The 21072-nt window shown below is 31.2% G+C and overlaps 1 protein-coding gene across 1 annotated transcript in view; it reads right to left on the bottom strand.

Annotated features, from left to right (window-relative positions):
• The window catches only part of LOC106458315 (latrophilin Cirl-like), a 134764-nt gene that overhangs the window by 13641 nt on the left and 100051 nt on the right, over positions 1 to 21072 (bottom strand). The window contains exons 8-15 of the mRNA XM_022384495.1: positions 20324 to 20424; positions 18391 to 18582; positions 15895 to 16078; positions 14048 to 14256; positions 13579 to 13628; positions 11479 to 11590; positions 1435 to 1538; positions 563 to 953 (exon numbers count right to left, since the gene is read on the bottom strand). Coding sequence (XP_022240203.1) covers positions 563 to 953; positions 1435 to 1538; positions 11479 to 11590; positions 13579 to 13628; positions 14048 to 14256; positions 15895 to 16078; positions 18391 to 18582; positions 20324 to 20424 — 1343 coding nt within the window. The remainder of the gene's footprint in view (positions 1 to 562; positions 954 to 1434; positions 1539 to 11478; positions 11591 to 13578; positions 13629 to 14047; positions 14257 to 15894; positions 16079 to 18390; positions 18583 to 20323; positions 20425 to 21072) is intronic.

The raw sequence follows: 21072 nt of genomic DNA, 5'->3' as shown, positions 1-21072 counted from the left end.
AAAGCTTTCTGGTTGTGACACATAAAAAAAAATGTCTGATATAACACCTTAAGACAGCCAGAGAATTTACTGGTCAAAATGTTGTGAAAATAATAATACACATAATAAAGATGAGAACAATAGTCCAAATAATTATACCATTAGAATTACTAACACCTCATCACAATCATTCTGCAAAACTATAACATTTATTGTACCTGTTGAAATGTTGTAACCATAGGAATTATACTTGTATATCCAACTATAAATAAGTTAAATATAGAACATAATTTTACAGCTTCATTATGCAAGATACATTTCTACACTGTTAGATACCCATAAATCATTGATTCAAGTTTGATACTGAAGAGGACATCCACTACATGTAATATTACTTTATTTATTGTAACAATGACAATGGACGAAAATTCAATTGAAAGATACAGTAACCTGCTAAATGCACACATTTACCATATGTACACATACAAATTAAGATCAACTAATTACAGTGTACTGCAATTTACCATGTACAGGGAACACAAACTTTTAATACCTAATTACTTATGGTTATTTTAATACTTACAAAAAGTATTCCTACTGCTGGGCCCACAAAGCTGAAAATAAAATAGTTGTCTGTCCGCAGCCAACAAAAATCTCTTGTACCATAGCTGTATGGATCCACAATGGCTGAAACTGCCACAATCACTATAGGAGCTCCATAAGCTAAACCATGATACCAGATAGCTCTGGATTTCTCAGACTCATACACTTCAATAAGTAGAACATAGAGGTGAAAACCCTCAACAAATACCCATGCAAACACTGCCAGTAGAAAGTAGTGTAACAGCCCAGCTACAACTCCACAAAGAACCCTGATGTGGGTCTGACCAACTCCAGCTGCAAATATCAGCTCAGCTCCCAGGAGGCAAATGCAGAGATTCTTATGAATAGTTACTGTATCTGTTTGAAGACTTCTGGAATATAAATAATGAAATAACATTTTAAGTAAAACATTTCTAATTACATTACACAAAGCATATAGAATAATTAATGATATAGACACACAAATGACATATTATTGACAAATAAAACTATTCACTAAATCATGTACTGTGCCAGGTGACAAAAACTAAATATGCCGGGTAACCAAATGCTGCTTACATTAGTTAGATTTACATCACAATTACAAAAGTTACCGACCTTACATTGGAAAATCTATCAGATAACTGAACCTGAAAACTTATGTATATTCTTTTTTATATTTTATTTCTACATCAGTAGCACTTCTAATAGTCAATAGTCTGATTATATCAGCTTTGTTTAAATATTAAGGACATGGGAATATTGTTCAGATATTCAAAATGATCTAAAATTTTCATATTTTATTATGTAAATAAATTATATCTAATATCAAAAAATCAAATATATAAATTGCAGAGAAATACTTTTACTTACTTTGTGACATGGAGAGCTAGGATGGTTGTCAGTAAAAAAAGACAACATAAAGCACAACTGACAGAAGTCAAGATTTCTAAGAGTCTGTTTTTCCATTGGATAATCTTGGGATGAAAAAGAAAAAAATACTATTGCAAAATAGCACTGACACCATAAATTATAAAGAAGCCTGGATATTAGCTGTCTTAAATACATACACGTATGTATGTATGTTCCAATTAGTAGTGATTCAAAAAATATTAATGCAACTTAATAGGTGGGAACAGAAGTTACACTAAAGTCAAGTATTACACACATCTTAATGTGTGATGGTATACAACATACCAATGTCAAGAATTATATATATATATATTTTAATGAATGATGGTGAATGTCAGACTAATTTCAAGAATAAGACACATCTTAATGTGTAATGACAGAATTCATACTTTTGTTCTTGTTGGAGTTCTTTGGTAAAAAGCCATATACATTGTCTGTGTCAAAAAAATGGTTAAATCGAATTACCATTCTTTATCTTTTTGTTTTTTTCATAAACCAACAGGTACAACAAAAAGATTAAAAAGATAAAGATGTACAAGATAACAAAATGCCAAACAGAATTTTTTTTTATATTAGGTAAAAATATTAAATACAATTAAAAAGGTATAAGGCCAATAAAAACTAAAAACATGTCCAATTTAGACAGTGTAATCGCTGCCAGTGACACTACCTCATATTAAATGGACACCATGAGTAAAACATATCTGAAATGGTACAGTTGCTGATCAACATAGTGTCAGCATGAAATTAATAGGTAGGCAGTTTTAATTTCAGTGTCACAATTCTCACACGTTGGTGGATAATATAATTGTGAGAGAAAACAATGCATAATAAAACAGTGGCCAATAACGGAACTTGCAAGGACAACACCTTCCCTCTAATTCCTGCACAAACTATATGGTCAATAAATGATAGTAGCTTGTTTAGACATTGTTCATCCCAAATTGCCTGCCATGACAGACCTAAAATTCACGTAAAGAATATGAAAAGTTATTATGTTGGCAATGGAAGCCAATTTGATCATGGTATCAGCAAGCTCATTCTGACATGATTATAAATCCTGAAACACTAGATAGAGATAGATGATAGTAAGAAATGGTCTTTTTTGAATATCCAAAAGACCTGAGTAAGAACTTGAGAACTGATGTTAAGTGATTACAGAACATTTAAATGCAAAATGAGTCATTAAAGAGGGTAAAATTAGTGAACTACAGAAGGGATCCTGCAAGCAAAAACAGAACTGCAGGAAAACATGGCAGAGTTTACAGTCACTTGAGTTTGCAACATTTATAAAATTTGTAACTAAAAGGTAGCCTGAATGGTCTTCATTAAATAGAAGTCATGTAATTCTAGTCGAAACTACCTGATTTTTAAGGGAACTCAAAGAAATATCACTAGTAGGGATGCTAACAAGCTATGGAGGAATGGGCTAATCATCAGATTCAGCAATGTGAACCAATATTTTATTCACATTTAAGACAAATCTAACCAGTTAAGAAAGAGAAAGACTGAATAGCAAACTGTATCTGCAAAAAGCAGAGCCTACTGAGGCATGAAAACACAATGTCAGGTGAAGTGTCAATGCTGTGACCACAATTTTTACAGTGTACTGCAAAAAAAGTTGTAAACATAAGATGTGAATTGAAGGTTCATAGAGCTCTGTGAAAACCCAGGGTGGGAAAAGTGTGGAAAGCCCTTGTGCAGAGCCAAAAACCTTGATCGTGATAAGCAGGGTAGGCAATGTATATACCATAGAGTAATAGCTCAGCTTTAATTGAATAATGGCACAATACATTTTGAGCATAGGACACTGAAACTGTTACATATAAATTGGTTAGAAGGTATTACGTTGTGCTGATGTTAGAAGGTTCCAAACAGGCACAAGGTCAAGGGTGGGAGGGAATCGAGGGGATAAGGAAATGGGTTGCAGAACTTTTCAGAAATCTGCATTGCTTGATAATAATAAATCAAACAACAAACCCAATCACATTCCTCCCATTGACCCATGCAAAAATATTCTTTTCTTAAAATTTCATTTTTTCTAAAAATAATGACTAAATAGTAGTTTCACAAAACAAAATAGTTAAATATTAATTAATAATTTATATTTGACTAATAATAACTATTTCTATACTAATCTGAAAACATTTTCATGACCAAATCCATTATGGGTGATAATAGAAATTTTACTATGCAAGTTATAATAATGCTGTTAATTAAGTCTGAATTATTCCTATACATCAAAATTTTTAAAAGTTCTAATATTTCCATGGATCTGTACTGAATAATTATATTAGTATTGTAACCACAGTTTCAAAAACTTTGTAGCAATGTTTTCAGTTAAAACATTTGGGTTTCAATTCAAATGTATAGGTTTTTTTAGCTATTCTGACCAAAAGTAAAAAACAATGGATGAAAACGTAAATATAGGTCGTTTATAGGTATTAAAGATATTTGTAGGGGAGGAACTGAAAAAATACAGGCTGTCTAGCCAAGGGATTGATAAAAAAATAGTGCAAATGCTGTTTAATACTTTGTAATAATTTTTACTAGTGAACTGTGTATAAATGTAATTAAATCCTTCAAATATTTATGATTTTTCTGCAGACTGTGTAATCATATTATGAGTGAGTTTGAATCAAATGTTGATAAATGTGTCACTTCTACATTAATTGCATTCTGCAAGCATAATGTTTAATGGAGGAGATAACAGTAGACCAGGCAAATTAGTCAGATATATTTTGTTCTCATAAAACTTCCAAGATTCATCAATACAATAAAACCGCAACAACATGAATTGTTTGCAACACCTGATTAATAATAATTAGTAGTAAACATATTAATATGTTTTGTGCCCATAAAAAATCTATGTCTTTCTGTTTTGAAAGTCGAAGAAATTTGAAAAGGGTGCCATCCTCTTTGCCATATTTGCAATCACCATCAAAATAATGCATAGCATACCCTGTAGGAATTTATAAATGCTCCTGTGATTGTGATATATGACGTTCTATAAAAAACGTTTTACAGGGAAATTTAAAAAGGAATTTACACAAAATAAAATTGTAAGAACTTAACCACTCAGTAACTGCATGAATTAAAAAATGGGTAAAACATAATATTTAGGGACAATTAAGGACCAAATGATCCATCTAGACTGTCCCGTCCACTGAACTAAACTAAAATTACTAAAAACTCTCAAAGCCAGCCCTTACCATTCATATATTTATCAAGTCTTCCATTAAACTCCCTTAAATTTACTGTCTCCATTAAAACCAAAGGCAATCCATTCCAAAGACCAACCATCTTGTAAGAAAAATAAAACTGTCTTCAGCCAAAGATCGCTCCTACCCTGCCAAAATTTATATTTTTGCCCCCTAGTCCTCCCATTTTTACCATTAAGTATGAAAAAAGGTGATGCATCAACACTATAATTTCCTTAACAATTTTAAACACCTCAATCAGATACTCTGTAACTCTTCTTTTTGTTTTAGGAAAAAAAAAAAAGAAAAGATCATTTAAGAGATCTTTACCTCTTCTCATATGACACCTTTCCATCCCACACATCATCCTAGTAGCCCTCCTCTGGACTCTTTTCAATAATTCAATGTCCTTCCTAAGGTAAAGAGCCCAAGACTGAACACACTATTCCAAATGTGGCTTAACCAGTGACCTATACAATGAAATTATAACCTCTCTAGACTTTCATTCGATATTTCTGTAGATACAATCTAAAATCCTATTTGCTCTAACACTAGCAACAGCATACTAATTGGACGGCTTAAGAAAATGATCAACCATTACACCAAGATCCTTTTCTTTCATAACACTTGTTAAGGTTATTCCCTTCCATTTATAATTAAAACCCATATGCCATTTATTTACCCAACTCACTAAATGGTCTAAATCCTTTTGTAAAACAGCATCCTCCTCACAGCCAGCATCACCCAAGACCTTAATATAATCAGCAAACTTAAGTAGTTTATTGACCATTCCTTTGGCTATGTCATTGATTTAAATAAAAAAGAACAAAGTTCGTAACACTGAGCACTGAGATACTTCAATTGTGACATTAATCCAGTTTGACTGAATTCCATTTATAACAACCTTCTGCTTTCTTCCATCCAGCCACTTTTTTATCCAATTAACCAACTTATCCACCATATAGAGATAATTTTTTTTTCACAAGCTTTTTATATGACACCTTGTTAAATGCTATTTGAAAATACAGATACACCAAATATACACTCATACAGGCTCATTTTTTGTTTTTACTCATTGGTACACCCACCTGCTCCCCAAGCAGTTGAAGAGAGGACTCGAGGAAACTGTTTAGTTGTTTTATGCATGAAATAAAAGTTAGCTTACAGTGAAAGAGAATTCTTAGTCTTAAAAAGTTTCTTTGAACCATGAAAATAATTTACACACCTTGATGTTGGCAGCAGAAATGCAGACAAAAAGTTTTAGACTACAGAAATTTTAAACCCTTGACTCCACTCACTTAGTTTATTGAGGGTTGTGTGAAGGTGCTATTTAATGTGCCTCATATTCAATGACTGACAAGAAATTTGAAAGACATCAACATTAATGCTGTAGAAGGATGTTGTTCAGTGATCTTAATGTTAATATGTGTGACACATAAAACAGTCTTGAGGTTCTCAAAATTCCTTTGAGATAGAACAAGATACTGTTGATCCTTCATGGACCAGTAATGGCTTCTCTCCACAAAAATTACAGAAAAGTGGGCAAATGTCACACAACCCACAAGTTTATAGGTCTTGTAACATATCAAACCTTCACACAGAATCATACTTTTTCAAAATCTCATACTCCATTTAATTTGACTTAACACTAACCATGGATGCCTGTCTCAAGAGGAAGCATCTTGTTTTAATCCCATGGTTGATCAGTAGCACATGTTATTTCATTATGGGAAATAAACTTCTTTTATGTTAACCATTCTTTTTGCAACTTTTCAGAGAAAACTAGTCAAAGCAAAAGGTCTATAATTAGAACAAACCTTGGGATCATTCCCAGACTTAGTAAAATGGATGAAACTACTCCAATGCCACAAGTATGGAAACTTCCTCCTTATGCCAAATCCAGTTAAAAGAACCAAATGAAAACCAAAGTTGAGGTAGGGTAGAGATGGCACTGTACTTATAATGGATTCCACCCAGTTTGACTGATATATTGCTGAACCAAAGTACAGAATGTATTGGTTTAACTAGAATGAATAGTTGATTCTATTAAAAATGACAATCAGGCTAGAAAGGTGTTCTTTAGGCCTGTCATAATGGCTAAGAAGGCAGAAAACAGGTGGTGAGGTGATTGTGTTATAGGAGAAGAACTCTCTAAGGGTATTTGCAATACCCTGTAAATTACCAACTTCTTAGTCATAATGTTGCTAGATTGAAAGGGGATGGGATCTAAATTTACCATTCATCTTTCAAATCTTATCCCAAACTATCTCGGAGCTGGAAAAGAAAGTGAATTTAATCGAAGATTCCTTCTGGTTTTGACATCCAATCCACTGTAAGGCTACATGGTTGGTAAGAGTGGATTAACTGTGAAAGAATATCAAAGGCTTGTTTCTGAACCCTCCTTGCCCTTTGGCAGTCAGGTGTCCACTATAAACAGAGGTACCATGAAAAATGTATCAAAGTTTTAGAGATGGTAAGTTCGGCTCCTTGGATAATATGAGTAGGTGAACAATGGCAGGATCAAACTCTGAGAATGTGTGAAGGAGGTTTAGTTAACTCTATCAACATGGGCTCAGTCAATTTGACCAACCATGTGATCTCTCTGTACTCATTTAAAAGTCTTTATAGTTTTGACTATACTAATTTTTAATATTGTAAGTATATCTTCACAAAATATTGCACACTTTCTGTAAACATTGTAAGTCTTTCACATATAAAACATCATATTCTTTAGTGAAGTATTTTTAATATAAACTAAAAAAGATTTGTCCATGAATATATTGAGTTTTTTTTTTGCTAGTCCATGTGCAAAATAATTTTCATGTTAAGATTAAAAATACTTTTCTTCATTTCAAAACTCTCAAATTTCATTTGCGTAATTCTTAAAACTTCCTAAGTACATTTCAAATGTTTGTTTCCAGTAAAATTTTATATTTTATATGTTATTTTCTCTACCCTAACTCTATAAAAAATTGAAATAAATCTAAATTACACTTTTTTATTTCTATAATGACTTCAAATTGTAACATGAAACTACATTCCTTTAATTTAAGTAGCATTAAACTCGTAACAATATACATCCATTTATACTTAAATTTTATTGTTTTATTACCCTCTGATTGCTTTTTGAACAATGTCTAACTACTACTATTCATGCCATTATAATTTGTAAATCACTTGAGGAACATGGAGCTCATGTTACACTATCAAACTACATTACCCACGAGCTACTCTGAGCTGCTCACATGCATGCCTCATAAAACATTTTTATTATATTATCATTACTTTTTTTACCTAATCTAGCCTTAACTAATCTAAAGAGATCCCAGTTTTTACATTTGAATAACTTTTATTGCAATAAATAATGAATAAATATGAAAAACAAGAAATAAAGTACTTACCCGGGTCTTCTTTATTGTTGATGTCAGCGACATTTAACCCTACTTTTTTTTTATACTAATGGTAGTAATGCACTAAATACTTTTTATATAATTAAATAATGAATCAAAGAACATACAATAACAACATGCAAAAAAGCCGACAATTTCCCATAACTATCACAGTTTTTCTGGCTTTCTAACTATTTGACAAGAGCCATTACAAGTTTATCCAAACTATTCGTTATCTTTCCTATGGAAACAAAGCTTATAGTAACAGAGAAAATGACAATTCTCTGTTCAGAAAACAACATAATATAATACGTCATTTGATAGATGAAAAACCTTGGCTTTCTATTGGTTATACATAATATAGAATTAAGAGTAACAGAGAACTATTAACAAATCCTTAAAGAGAGGATGTGACAGGTGGGTATGGCAAGAGGGGTCTGATTTTCTATTTGGTGGCTCTGTAAGTTTGAAGGCTATAAAAATTATGGTTGTCTGAGCAATGATGATTTTATAGTGAGTAATTTACATTCAATTTCATACTTATTGGAGGGGTGGAGAATAAAATAGAGAAGAGTAGAAATTTAGGATTTTATTTTGTTTAATATTGCCTTATATACTATTAAAATATGGCTTATTAGCCACAAATTTATGCTATATTAATTGGTATAAAATAAACAAAAAATAGTTTAATTAAATTTTGAAATGTAAGTCACTAAATCCTTGTGACACAGGCAGTAAAAGATACAAGTGGCAATAGCGTTAAGGAGCTTCAGATTCCACCATGGCAAGTGAGTCAGGTGGAATTTACTATGACCAATATTCCTCAAAATTACTGGAAAATAATCAGTTCCTCATGGGTTCAACTCCCAAGAAAAGGGATCAGATGAAAAGGGAGATTAATGGCAGTAAACTCTTTGTCAGGACATAGAAATAGGTCTATTCTTCAATACTGAAGATAGATAGGTTGTGATACACAAGAAAACACTCCACAAACTGACTCCTCCAATAATAGCTTCAACCATCCCAGAGTAGACTGGTTCCATACAAGTCTCCAGTATTGTACATATATAGGTTGTGGTACAAGAGCAAACACTCCACACACTGACCTCTTCTATCATTATCTTTACCATACCAGAGTATATCAATTAAATTTAAGTCTCCCAAAATGATGAAGGGAGATGGCAAGTGCTAAATAAGAGCATTAAGGTCTGCTTTATCAAAAATTTCTCCTTTTACAGGTAAAGAGAGCATAGTGTAATGGTGTAACTAATGCAGACATTAATGTCAATAGCCTCCAAAGCTGAAGTGAGTGATATAGTCATGTTTCAAATATCCTGGTAAACCAGCAGTGCTACCTCCTCCTCCTCCATGTATCCATCAGTTACACAACCTGTCCATTCTATACAACTAATGCTGCTGAATGATAAATGTACCAAAAGGTTTCATGAATGTCTCTATGAAAAAAGGAAAAAAGGTACACATAGAATAGTAAGAACCAATCATTGTATTAGTGTGGCCATTCTCACCAAGATTTTACAGGAGATCTAAGATGGGAGCATTTTTGTTTGAACTTTGACCCTTTTTTCTTCAACTTTTCCATGTCAAGCCTATCAACCTTAATGTACCCTGCAATGGATCAATGGAACAGGTTCCCAGCAGATGTGATGAGATTCAAGTTAGCAAAAGCAAGACCAACTAATGGTCCTGCACACTGGAAACAATGGAATTGTTCTAAAAACACTGTAGTGTTACTTATACACACAGATAAGGGTAGGTATCAACTTATCTACCTATTTATAAATGGTAGGCAAAAGAACTTTCAAATTGTCAGAGAAAGATTCCATAGGTGGAACAGAGATATCTGCTTGCATTCCCTCTGTTGCAGAATAATTGAATCCAGCATTACAACTCTGGTTTGAAAGAGGAAACACTATCTTCCTTGCCTCTGGATAGGAAATGTTATTTGACATTTTTATTTTTTGCACCCTCTTGTCTTTAATCCACTTTGGGCATGTTTGAAAGTATGTAGGGTGGGAACCTGAGCAGTTAATGTAATGTAACTAACCAACACTCATAGCTAATACAGTCTTTATCTCTACAACAACCACAGGTTAAAGAACCAAGACAAGAGTTTTTTGGAGTGTCCAAACTACTGATAGTGAAAACATTGGAGAGGATTTGGTATATATGGCCAAATATTATAGTATAGATAACCTGCCTTGACAATGGCAGATGGGTACAGTAATATATATTTCAAAATAAGAACTCTAGTTGCCTCAGATATTCCATTGTTTTAAAAAAGATTCGCCTGACACCTATGGCCCCCTTATTGGACAGACAAGCAAGAATATCAGACTTTGTGATGTTAAGACGATCCTCTCTACTAAACCTCCTTTTGAGAAATTCAAAGCAGTTGGTTGGTGATCTCAATAGGAGTATCCTCCCCTTGAGAGTTCACCAACCTATGGAGGTGATGTTCTGACCAGCAGATTCATAGATCTTAAATTTTGACCAACATTGGAGAACCAAAAAGCTCTTCTAAGTCTTTTTGAATGAAAAAGACACACACATCTCAAAAAGAGATATGTCTGATAAAAAATGTAAAATAGGAAACAGAGGTAGAGAAATAGTAACTACTCATCTACAGTCTTCAATGTTAGGTTCTTTAGTCGTTGTTTTTTTTCTATGGTGTTTGAATAGCCACAAAGAAAAAAAAAACTTTCAGTATCCACTGAATCCACATACTTTGGTGTCCTACTAGGGTACATGCTATACTGTCAAACACTTGATGCACTGAGGACTTTGTAGTATTTTGTGGGTATTATACCCAAACATTAGAACCAGACATAATATTTTATCTCTGGAAATCTGATAACTCTAATCTTAGTGAATGATAAAAGGAGTCATACTTGTGTCAAAAATTATATACATGTTAGTGTGATGGTGAAAATACCAAGAATTTGTTGCAACATAACAAGTGATGATGGAAGTCATACTATCAACAAGAATCATGTCCATGTTAATGTGTGCTATAATAAGTGCTTTTGTCAGGAATTTGGTACATCTTAATAAGTGATGGCAGAAATTATACTTATGTCAAGAATTAGATGCATTGTAATGTGTAATTGTAGAAATAATACTTATGTCAAAAATATGACACACGTCACAGTGTGAAGATAGAAGTCATGCTGATGTCAAAACATTACATGCATCTTATTGTTTAATTACAAAAATGATATTGATGTGGTGCTGTTACAAATACATATCAAATATATGTGTAAACCAATTAAAATAAATTTAATCATCATCAGCCTACCAGGTCTCTATCTAATAAATAAGTTATATGCCTCAAAGTGAATTTATTTATTTTTTAATAATTCATTAACATAGAGTGAATAACCTGAAATTCATCTCACCTCTGGTGCTTTTACTTCCATCAAAACAGCAAAGTTCGTCAAGTGGTTACATGCACAAATTGTGTGCGAGACATTTGAGTTCTTAACCCAACAACCTTCTCCTGACCATTCCCTGTACAAAACAATACAAATTATCTAAGTTTTTATAGTCAGCAGTTGTAAAAGTAATGAATATTTATTTAAAATGAAAACATTTGATGATGTTTTCTATTAGTGATCACAATACCATCTACATCAAATAACGTGTACCCACTTCCACTTAATTCGTTTTATTTTCTTTTAAATGATTAGATTTTTTCGTTAACATCAAGTATTTGTTAAAGATCTAGTATTATATGTAGTTCAAAACTGATATCACACCATTATCTGTATAATCTAGTTTATTTCATTCTTCACTTACATAATATTACATATTTAACATTCAGAAAAACTACATGAATTTCAAGTATTTATATAAAGCTCATCATTTTAACTAAAATATTACTTATACACTGATGTGGTTTATGTTAACAGAAAAATTCTATAAATCTTGAAATGAGAAGCAAAATCATGCATATTATGTTTGTTCAACTCTGATATCAGTTACAAAAGTTATCCATATAGCTTCTAAAATTCAATCAAATACCACATTCATAAAATGCTGATATTATCACTAGATATTTACAACATTCTGAGATTCATGATACTGTTAAAACACAAAGAAGTGTTACATGGTTAAAATAAAAATATAAAGAGATCAGTAACAGTTACAACATACTGAGATTAGTAATATAGTTATAACATATTGAAGTTAGAAGCAGACAGCTATAACATACAAAAATTAATTACAAAATACTGATATTAGAAAATTTAGTATTACTAAAATTAGCAATATAGTTAAAACATACTATTAATAAGAGTTACAGCATACACAGCTTATGAGTCACTCATTTTTGACACTAGGTTTCTAACACCATATTTTGAATACCAAGTTTACTTAATTTTGTAGCAAATTAAAGACACTTCTTATTACTACTTATAAGATTAAAAGGTTACAGAACAGGTTATAAACTTCTAAAAACTATCATAATTACACCTGACTTTTCCAATTAGATTTTTTATTTTAAGAAGGAAATAATGAATAATTGTATCATGTTGGATGACCTTTTTTTAAATGATTTTTCCCTATCTATTGTAAGTTATATAATAACTCATGATATTGTACAGCATGACTTCAATAATTTACATAGCTTAGTACCTGTTTATACTATTAGTTGTTGTATTCACTGTTTTTGATATTTCATTATTTATTATGTCTGCTTATTCGTATAATAGCCTGACCATTGAGAGAAGTTTTATCCATGACATTATACAGGGTGTCCATAAATTATCTGACCCATTTTAAAAATAAATAACTTCAAAAATATTATAGATAGAATGCTCCAATTTTATTTAACATGATGAACAACTCATTTTTTTTTTCATCCTTTCTGTTACAGATCCATTGTAGGACCATTGCAAGAAAAGAAAAAAGTGACAAAAGAAATGGCAACACCCCAGGAAAAGGCTTAGTGTGTGGTTTGGTTTGCTGGATCCAAATAAATCATATTAGTGCAACAAAATTACCAACACATTTACGGAAAAGACCCTTCAACCAAGAATAACATAAAAGCTTGGTTTGAAAAATTCCTAGCAACAGGTAGTGTGTTACAACAAAAGGGAGCTGGATATCCAAGTGTATCTGATGCAACAGTTGATCATGTGTAAGAGACATTTCTTAGAAGCAAATGGTGCACATGTGAAAATATACAAAGATAAAAAAAAAAACTTTACGGGTTATTTGTCAAGTTCAATAAAACCAGAGTGTTCTATCTATACTTTTGAACTTATTAATTTTTAAAATGGATCAGATAATTTATGGACACACTGTATATTTCTGGTCACTTTATTATGCAAAATTAGCTTCATTAATTTATAATTATTTTTCAGCTCTGATCTATAGTTAGCTAACTTTTGATTAGAAAATATTGGTAATAAGGCCACAACATACTGGGAGTAGTAGTGGAAAGTTATAGCATGCTGAGTTTAGTAATATTGTTAAACTATAGTAAAAAAAAATACCTGAGGGTCAAGTCCCAATACACACAGTGAGGGTTTGTAACATTTTCCTCCTAGAAAACCAGCATGTAATTATATGCATTTAATAAATTTCTTAAAGTTTACATATTTCTGATAATCTATATCTTTAACATAATTTTCTAATGATAAATAACAAAAAATGACATATGATTTCAGTAAAGAATAATTACAAATTGTGATATGTACCCTTGATAGTAGTACATCTCATCAACTTAGCTTAAAATATTGTTTGATGATAAGATCTAACAAAACAACTTTGACAGATATTGGTGACTTGCTTCATATTAACACAAACTTTACAAATACTCAAATTACCCAGTTTTTATCAACATGCCTATAAGCTAGCAAAATGTATATATTTTAATGTTTTAGCATCATCATAATATTTTCAGTAAATAATATTCATACAGATTTTTCTTTCAAAAATCTTCTTTTAAAAACAATATTTTACCTGGATATGTTTGAGGCTGACAATAACAGGTTCTGATAATTGGACCATTCTCCTCCTTCCCACTGATGCTGCTACAATACGAGAGTTGATAGTCCAGGAGATGTTCTTAGTAGCTTTATCAACTGGAAGAACTGGAGACTGAAATCCATTTCCTGGCTGAAGTAGTTCATCTACTTTGTTGTAAACTCGAAGGATGACTCGAGCTAAACCTGGAAAAGAAAGCAGTAACAGACCAAAATATTACAAAAGATTGACTTGCAAGATACCAAGTTGTAAATAAACACATATACATACATACATGTTTAAAAAACAAATTAGCACATCTGGAAGTTGTTTAATTTCAATGTAAAAATACATCTAAGCAGATAGCTGGGAAATATGTATGGTGTTTTCTCAGAAAAATGAACTTATGAAATTTTCAATAAAAATGTGTTTTTCTTACAAAGAGTATCTGTATACAAGAAATTCAGTTTAATGATCAGGTTACACAAGACATCTATTAAACAATACTGTCTTTTTAGAGAACAACTGCTTAGCAAAAGATGTGTATTTATATAAAAGAAACAATTAGTAATATACACAATTATAAACTTTTACAAAGTTTTCAATTCAAACTTTTAAACTTTAATCATAAAACTTTATTTGACCAAAGGCAGACATGTGAAATAAAGCAATAATTATACTTCCATATATTTTTTTTTCTTTCTCTTATGTTCTGAAGAAACAAGACTGAATAAAATAGACCTGTATCATGTACAACAGTTATCTTTTACTATTTTTCAATTTCATATATTTTCTGGAAAGCTTATTTGATTTGTTTGTAATATACCTAAACAGTACATGCACTAGTGCACATACGGATATCATATGTAAAATAATTAGAAAACAAGAGGGAATCCTCAACAGCTGCACCATTTGAAATTCTTTTAGGCAGGATTAGAATAAATCTATGAGATCCTGGGTGTGGTCAAATACACCAATCAAAAGAGTTTGATCTCCTGAGTTCAAAACTATAATTATACCTCAAATCGGTCAAGAGATGACCAATTATGATGTAAAAGTCTGTGAAAAGTTGAAAAACTCAGAACCATTCTACGACTTGCTATGCCACGGCTAAAAAAGAAAGATATGTATATATGCTTATTCTCTATATATGTACAACTACTTATACATAATAGTGGTTATTGAAATTTGAAAAGGCTTCATTGTTTCTAAGTTTTTCTTATTTCGTTCTTCTTATTATTGATTTTGGTGATTTGTTTCAGTGTTGTCAGTTCTTATAATCGAAGTAAAACATTCTAGAAGTGTGATGTTTCCTTCGAAAAGTGACATTAGTGGAACATCATGGGTTAGAGATCAAGATTCATTGTTTCTGCCTGCTCAAGCATTACTTGAACATTCCAGCAATGGTAAGTGCAGAAGCTTCTGTACTGTGAGAGATTATGCAGCTAGATAATAATGAAACTTGTACACATTTTTAAATATATCTTACTGAAAACACACCAATCTAAGGAAAGTAAAATTTTACTTTTATGCAGACAATCTAATTTATGAAACCATAAATTAATTGTGTTAATATTCACTGTTTATTAAATTTTATTGCAAAAACACAAAATTTTTAACAACAAACGTGCTCATGAAAAACATTTTAATGAACAAAACTGCTTTTTTGTAAACATTAAAAATTACTTCTTTCTTAGTAACTCAAGAAAATTAAGTATATCTCTTACCAAAGTCACAGAAATCTTCATACAACTATAAAGTTCTAATAATAAAATGTGAATCTGATAGATAGATAGATAACATAAAAATTATTAGTTTGTGTCAACAAAAATATTTTTACTTACAAACATTACTCTTTGTAAACAAGTAGCTATTCTCTTGTACCAAAGTTTCAGCTAAGAGAAAGGCACTGTCTTCCAAACCTTGGAGCAGGTGTGACGCCACTTGTTTACGCTCCAGCTTGGACATGTCAAGCCATGCTTCATTCTGTTTATCTTCTAGCAGGTTACTGACAGTTTCAACCACAGACTGCATTTAAAAAGAATTAAACAATAGATAAAGCTATTACATACATCTGTACAACAAACAGAGTCTGTTTTCAAACTTATAATTTTTTTTCTGAACTGTATATATATATATATTATTAATAAACACACTTTTCTTATGTTAAGAAATGAAAATCAGGTCTTCTAAGGAGAATCTCATGTTTACTAAAATAACCATCAGTGAAAAAGACATTCATGACATAAGGGGTTTCAAATGTTACTACCCTCTACTATATAAATATTAGCAATGTATGACAGCAATGGGCCAGCTTAATACATAGTTAATTTTTTTGCAATAAGAAACAACTGCACAAACTAATAAAAAAAAAAGATTATACAAGAAACATACAATATAGATTAACAGTAGAATTCAATAAACGTTTTCCTTCAATAATTCAAAAAAAGAAGTTTTGTTCAATTCATATGATATTTTATGGAGAGTAAGAAAATTTGTAATATTTAATCCAAGTTCTTGCTATCTCAGTCCTTGAATATCTTGGTTACAGGTTGTAACATTATATATATATTTAAACTTTTTTTTAACACAGGTCTTTTGAAACATTTTGAAATTTGCCAAATAATTACTAATTTATAATACTAGAGACTTATTCCATTGTGTATCCTTTATGTATAAATAGTTTACAGTGGATTTAATAAAATTTATAAACTGAGAAACAAACATGCAAACATATATGCAGGTAGAGTTACCATTTTTCAGATGTTAGCTAATGTAACATTTTGTCTGACACAGTGATATGTTGAACTGTATTAATTTCTAACTGGACCAAGCTTCTATTCTGTTAAATAAATTAGCCAGTGTATTTATAAAGATTATTTTTGACTCCCTCTAAGTTACTATATACCAGAATAGCATCAGAAAGTATTTTGAATTTGGAAATATGTTTTGAAATGGAGATTTATTATTGAAATGTGGGAAATTGAAAGTAGCTCATACTTTTTGTTTTAAAATTCACTGAGATTTCAAGGTGCTCTGTTTCAATTTCTATATTATAAGGAAAATGTGGACACACTGAGAAATGAGAGGAGTAGAACTTACTTCATAAGGAATAAATAAGAAGTTAAGATTTGGTTGTTCTAAGTTGTTAAACATACAACAGCCTAGTAGAAAGTTTATTTCAGCTCTATAGTTAAGTAGTTAAGTTTTGACAATCAAATATAATTATACAAGATACAGACTTTTTCTACTTTTGTTTTGAAAGAATTACTTTATAATGTGAATTATTCATTTTATAAATAGTTTACAAGATAAAACTGCAGCAAACACTTTATGCTCTTAAGTCTGGTTCACAGAGGTGTACATAGAAAAGCCAAAATTGGCTGTTAGAAAGGCTGTTAGTTATAATTTTTTAAGAATAAATTATGGATAAGAAATGTCTTATTTTTAATGTTAGCAGTGGGTGTTAATGATTTTGATTATAAACTATTAGTTTCCACCTCACAGCTTATTCTGCTGTATGATAAAATATTTATTTAGATATGTACATCTGCTCATGAAAACATTTTTTGCAGTCTAGCTGATAAAAAAATATTTTCTAGCTCTCTTAAATCAATAGGTCCAACCCTACTGAAGTGATTGAACAAGTTGTAAACCTGTCCAATCCCCTAGTAACTCATGGTAGCCCTGTAACATGTAACAGTCCCCCACAAAAAAGATGTATGAAATTGCAAGGAACAATCTGATGGCATTTTCCATAATACTTCAAATAAGCAATATTTTTGTCAAACTTTTGCCCATCCCTTTAAACTTCGTTTGATACCTCTAATGTGTTCTCCATGCTAAAAGGAAGTATTGTTATGTGGACATTACAGTAGATCCCACATATCCAAAAAAAAAAGTTAAATACTAGATATGTATCTAACCATGAATTAATTTATTCAAAATTCCTTGAAGCTACATAACACAAATTATATAACTCATGGATTTTTCTAAAGAATTGAAAAAGTCTCAGTTTTCATTACTTCAGAAAAATCGATGATATAACTGCATATTTACAAAATGCTCAATTGAGAGCCATCAAATTACCAGGGGTCATACTTAAGTACTTCTTTGTTTAAGCAATGCAAATATATATAAACTTATAAAATATAAATATATTAACATTTGGTCTGTTGATTCACTTAAGTCTTTCTCTATTACCTTATAAACTTTTTTTGTTCTTGTCATTGAGATTTCATCTATTAATTTCTCTGAGTGATAAATAGATCTGTCTTTTTCATTTGAGGACACAAAGTGGTTTACATTATAAATGAGAAAGGAAATCGCATTCTTATTACCTCTAAGAGTTCTTTGAAAGTTTGATGTCGACGCCATATGTCCAGGTAGCTGTCCATATTGTTTAAAGCTCTACGTAACGTCAAATGAATCATGGATGCCACATGGGTGACATCTTTACTGAAAAGTGGCCTAGTTAATGTCATCAGAGCCATTTCTGTGGCAATACTGTTAATAGAATCTCCTCCATGCATCTGAATAAGAAAATGGTGTAAAAAATTGTAAAGATACAATACTTTAAATCCACAACGATTAATTGCTTAACACAAAAAGGGTGTGAAAAAGTGGTACAATACCATGAGATTTGTAAGTTCGACCTCTATGTTAATTTTGTTCATGCTTCACTAGATTTTTATCTTATTAATTATTAACATTAACTTCTAATCAGAGTAGCTATGAACTAAGAAAAAAAATCAAACTGGCAAACAGTATAGCCAATGAAACCCTATATACTATTTTTTATTTACAAAGATTAGAATGTATTGTTTAATCAATTGGGTACCTTTGCTATTAATGATAGTTATCCTCGCCCCTGAAATTAGGGGGGAGCGAGGGTATTGCAAGCTGGTCTGTGTTTCTACTCATGTATCTCACAATATAATAGACACGAAAATTTTACACAAGAGTCCTCCCCAAATTTGATCTGGATCACTTTGAAGCATTTCTCAATAACGTGGAGATAGGGCATCTTTGTGGTTTTGGGTTAATAACTCTGTAAAACACAATCAGATTAGTACCAAATGTCATGTGCACATTTAGGCTAAGACTCATCATACAAAAAAAATTATCTGGATCATTGATCATTTTTGATCTGAGAAGAATTTTCTAAGTTTTTGAAGGTGAAATTTGATGTTATCCAATATAAATACATCAATCTCTCAAAAGGAGTGGCAGGGCAAGAGCACGCAACCTCTCTAATTGCTCATTTCAGCTGTAATTCCAATATCTCATTGGGTCTAACCAGCTTAGAGTTAGGTTAGTCCTGAATATCTATATTGTTACAATAGCTGTTGGAATGTCATTAACCTTGGAAGAACGGATGGAAGTGACTCTGCTAAGATATTGGAACAATATCAACAATGTAAATTTCAAACAGTTATAAAGGAAAGACTTTGAAGTTTGAGAAATTATGGCAGTATTTGACTTATCACCCCATAGCCTTTACGAACAGAGCAATAAAAACACATTTTTAAACTTCTAATTCTATTCTATTGCCCTGGAGCAAAAATATAAAGACAGGTAATAAATTCAAGCTATTAAAATCCATACAACTTTCTAAATTCCAGTAACTTTAGTTTAGAGGATGGAACAGCTGAGATGAACCAATACTGGCAATAGGTTCCATGTTATCCCAAACTTATATGTTAACTTGTATTGTAAGTTGTTGAATAAATAAAACATCTGTACAATGTTTTAATTAAATTTGAAGCCTTTTATTTTTACTTTTACATAAACTTCAAGTTCAAATAGTATTGTTGCGTCAGCGAGGTCACGTGACTAGTATCACGCCACGTCCTCTCGAACCTTCGTGAATTGTCGGGAGACTACTAGATTGGGGGTAGCCTGGTATATATAAGACGGTAACAACGTGACGGAACAATGTGTGTAATTGAACTGAGTATTGTTGAGGTCGAGCATTAAGCGTTTGTTATAGAGCGACTGTTGAAATTAAGTGTATCGCAAAGTTATATTCAGAAAGAATAAACCAGTTTTATTTAAGAAAGGACTTGTGTCGCTAAAGTTTCGTCGGAACGAATTTATGGAAAATTAACTAACGACTGGAGACGTAACAGTATTAATAAAATTTATAGCAATAATAATAATAAGTAATATACCAAACACGTACGATCGAATTTCGAAATTAAATTTACCTTGGTCAGAAAATTAAACCCAATGATGATCAAAAACGCATTAAATTAACAAAGGTAAACTTACTCTCTCCCTTAAATTATCCACCCAAACTGATTTGCATTCTTTTAAGTCAGGATCTTTCGGTGTCCACTTAAGATCAGCACTACAGCGCCACTTAGCAAAACCTTTAAAAAAGTTTACAGAAGTGAAAAACATTGATAAAAATATTAAAATTGTAATAACATCCACAAAGTCGTGAAGATCGTCTTTCAGAAAATTTAATAATAGACTTCTTATTGGTGGAAATGAAATGATACTACATGGTAAGGTTACATTAATTCAAAAATGTCTGGTGGTTAAAGTACAAGATATAACAAAAAATCATAACGTAATGCTTTCTTACTTGGTTACTTTTACACCTGTCAACACTTTAAACTTTAGTTAACATGTTAAACTATCCTTTTGTAATAATTTCATTTGTTATTTTTTATGTGATAAAGTAGTTCATGTTTTCGATACTAACCAATAGTTAAATAGATTAATGATAAGGGTGTTGATATACTTGTAGCATTTCCCAATAGATAGCAGTGCAATACGACCAGTTTACTTTGAGATTCCCTTAATAGATATTGAATAAATATTGAATGATGAGTTCTTTAGAATCTCCTAGATTAGTTAGAGTGTAAGTAATGTTTTACTAACTAAATATATGAAAGCACGATTTTAACACTTAATAAACTATGTGAATTTTTCTCCTTATTTTTGTAATATACATGCTACACCATTCAATGAAAATTGCAAAGTTCATCTTAACATTGTGGAAATAAAAATAC

This window comes from Limulus polyphemus, unplaced genomic scaffold, assembly GCF_000517525.1.
Source record: "Limulus polyphemus unplaced genomic scaffold, Limulus_polyphemus-2.1.2 Scaffold443, whole genome shotgun sequence".
NCBI classification, from domain to species: Eukaryota; Metazoa; Arthropoda; class Merostomata; order Xiphosura; family Limulidae; genus Limulus; species Limulus polyphemus.
Note: the sequence above shows the minus strand (reverse complement) of the source record. Positions and strands in the feature narration are given on the sequence as shown.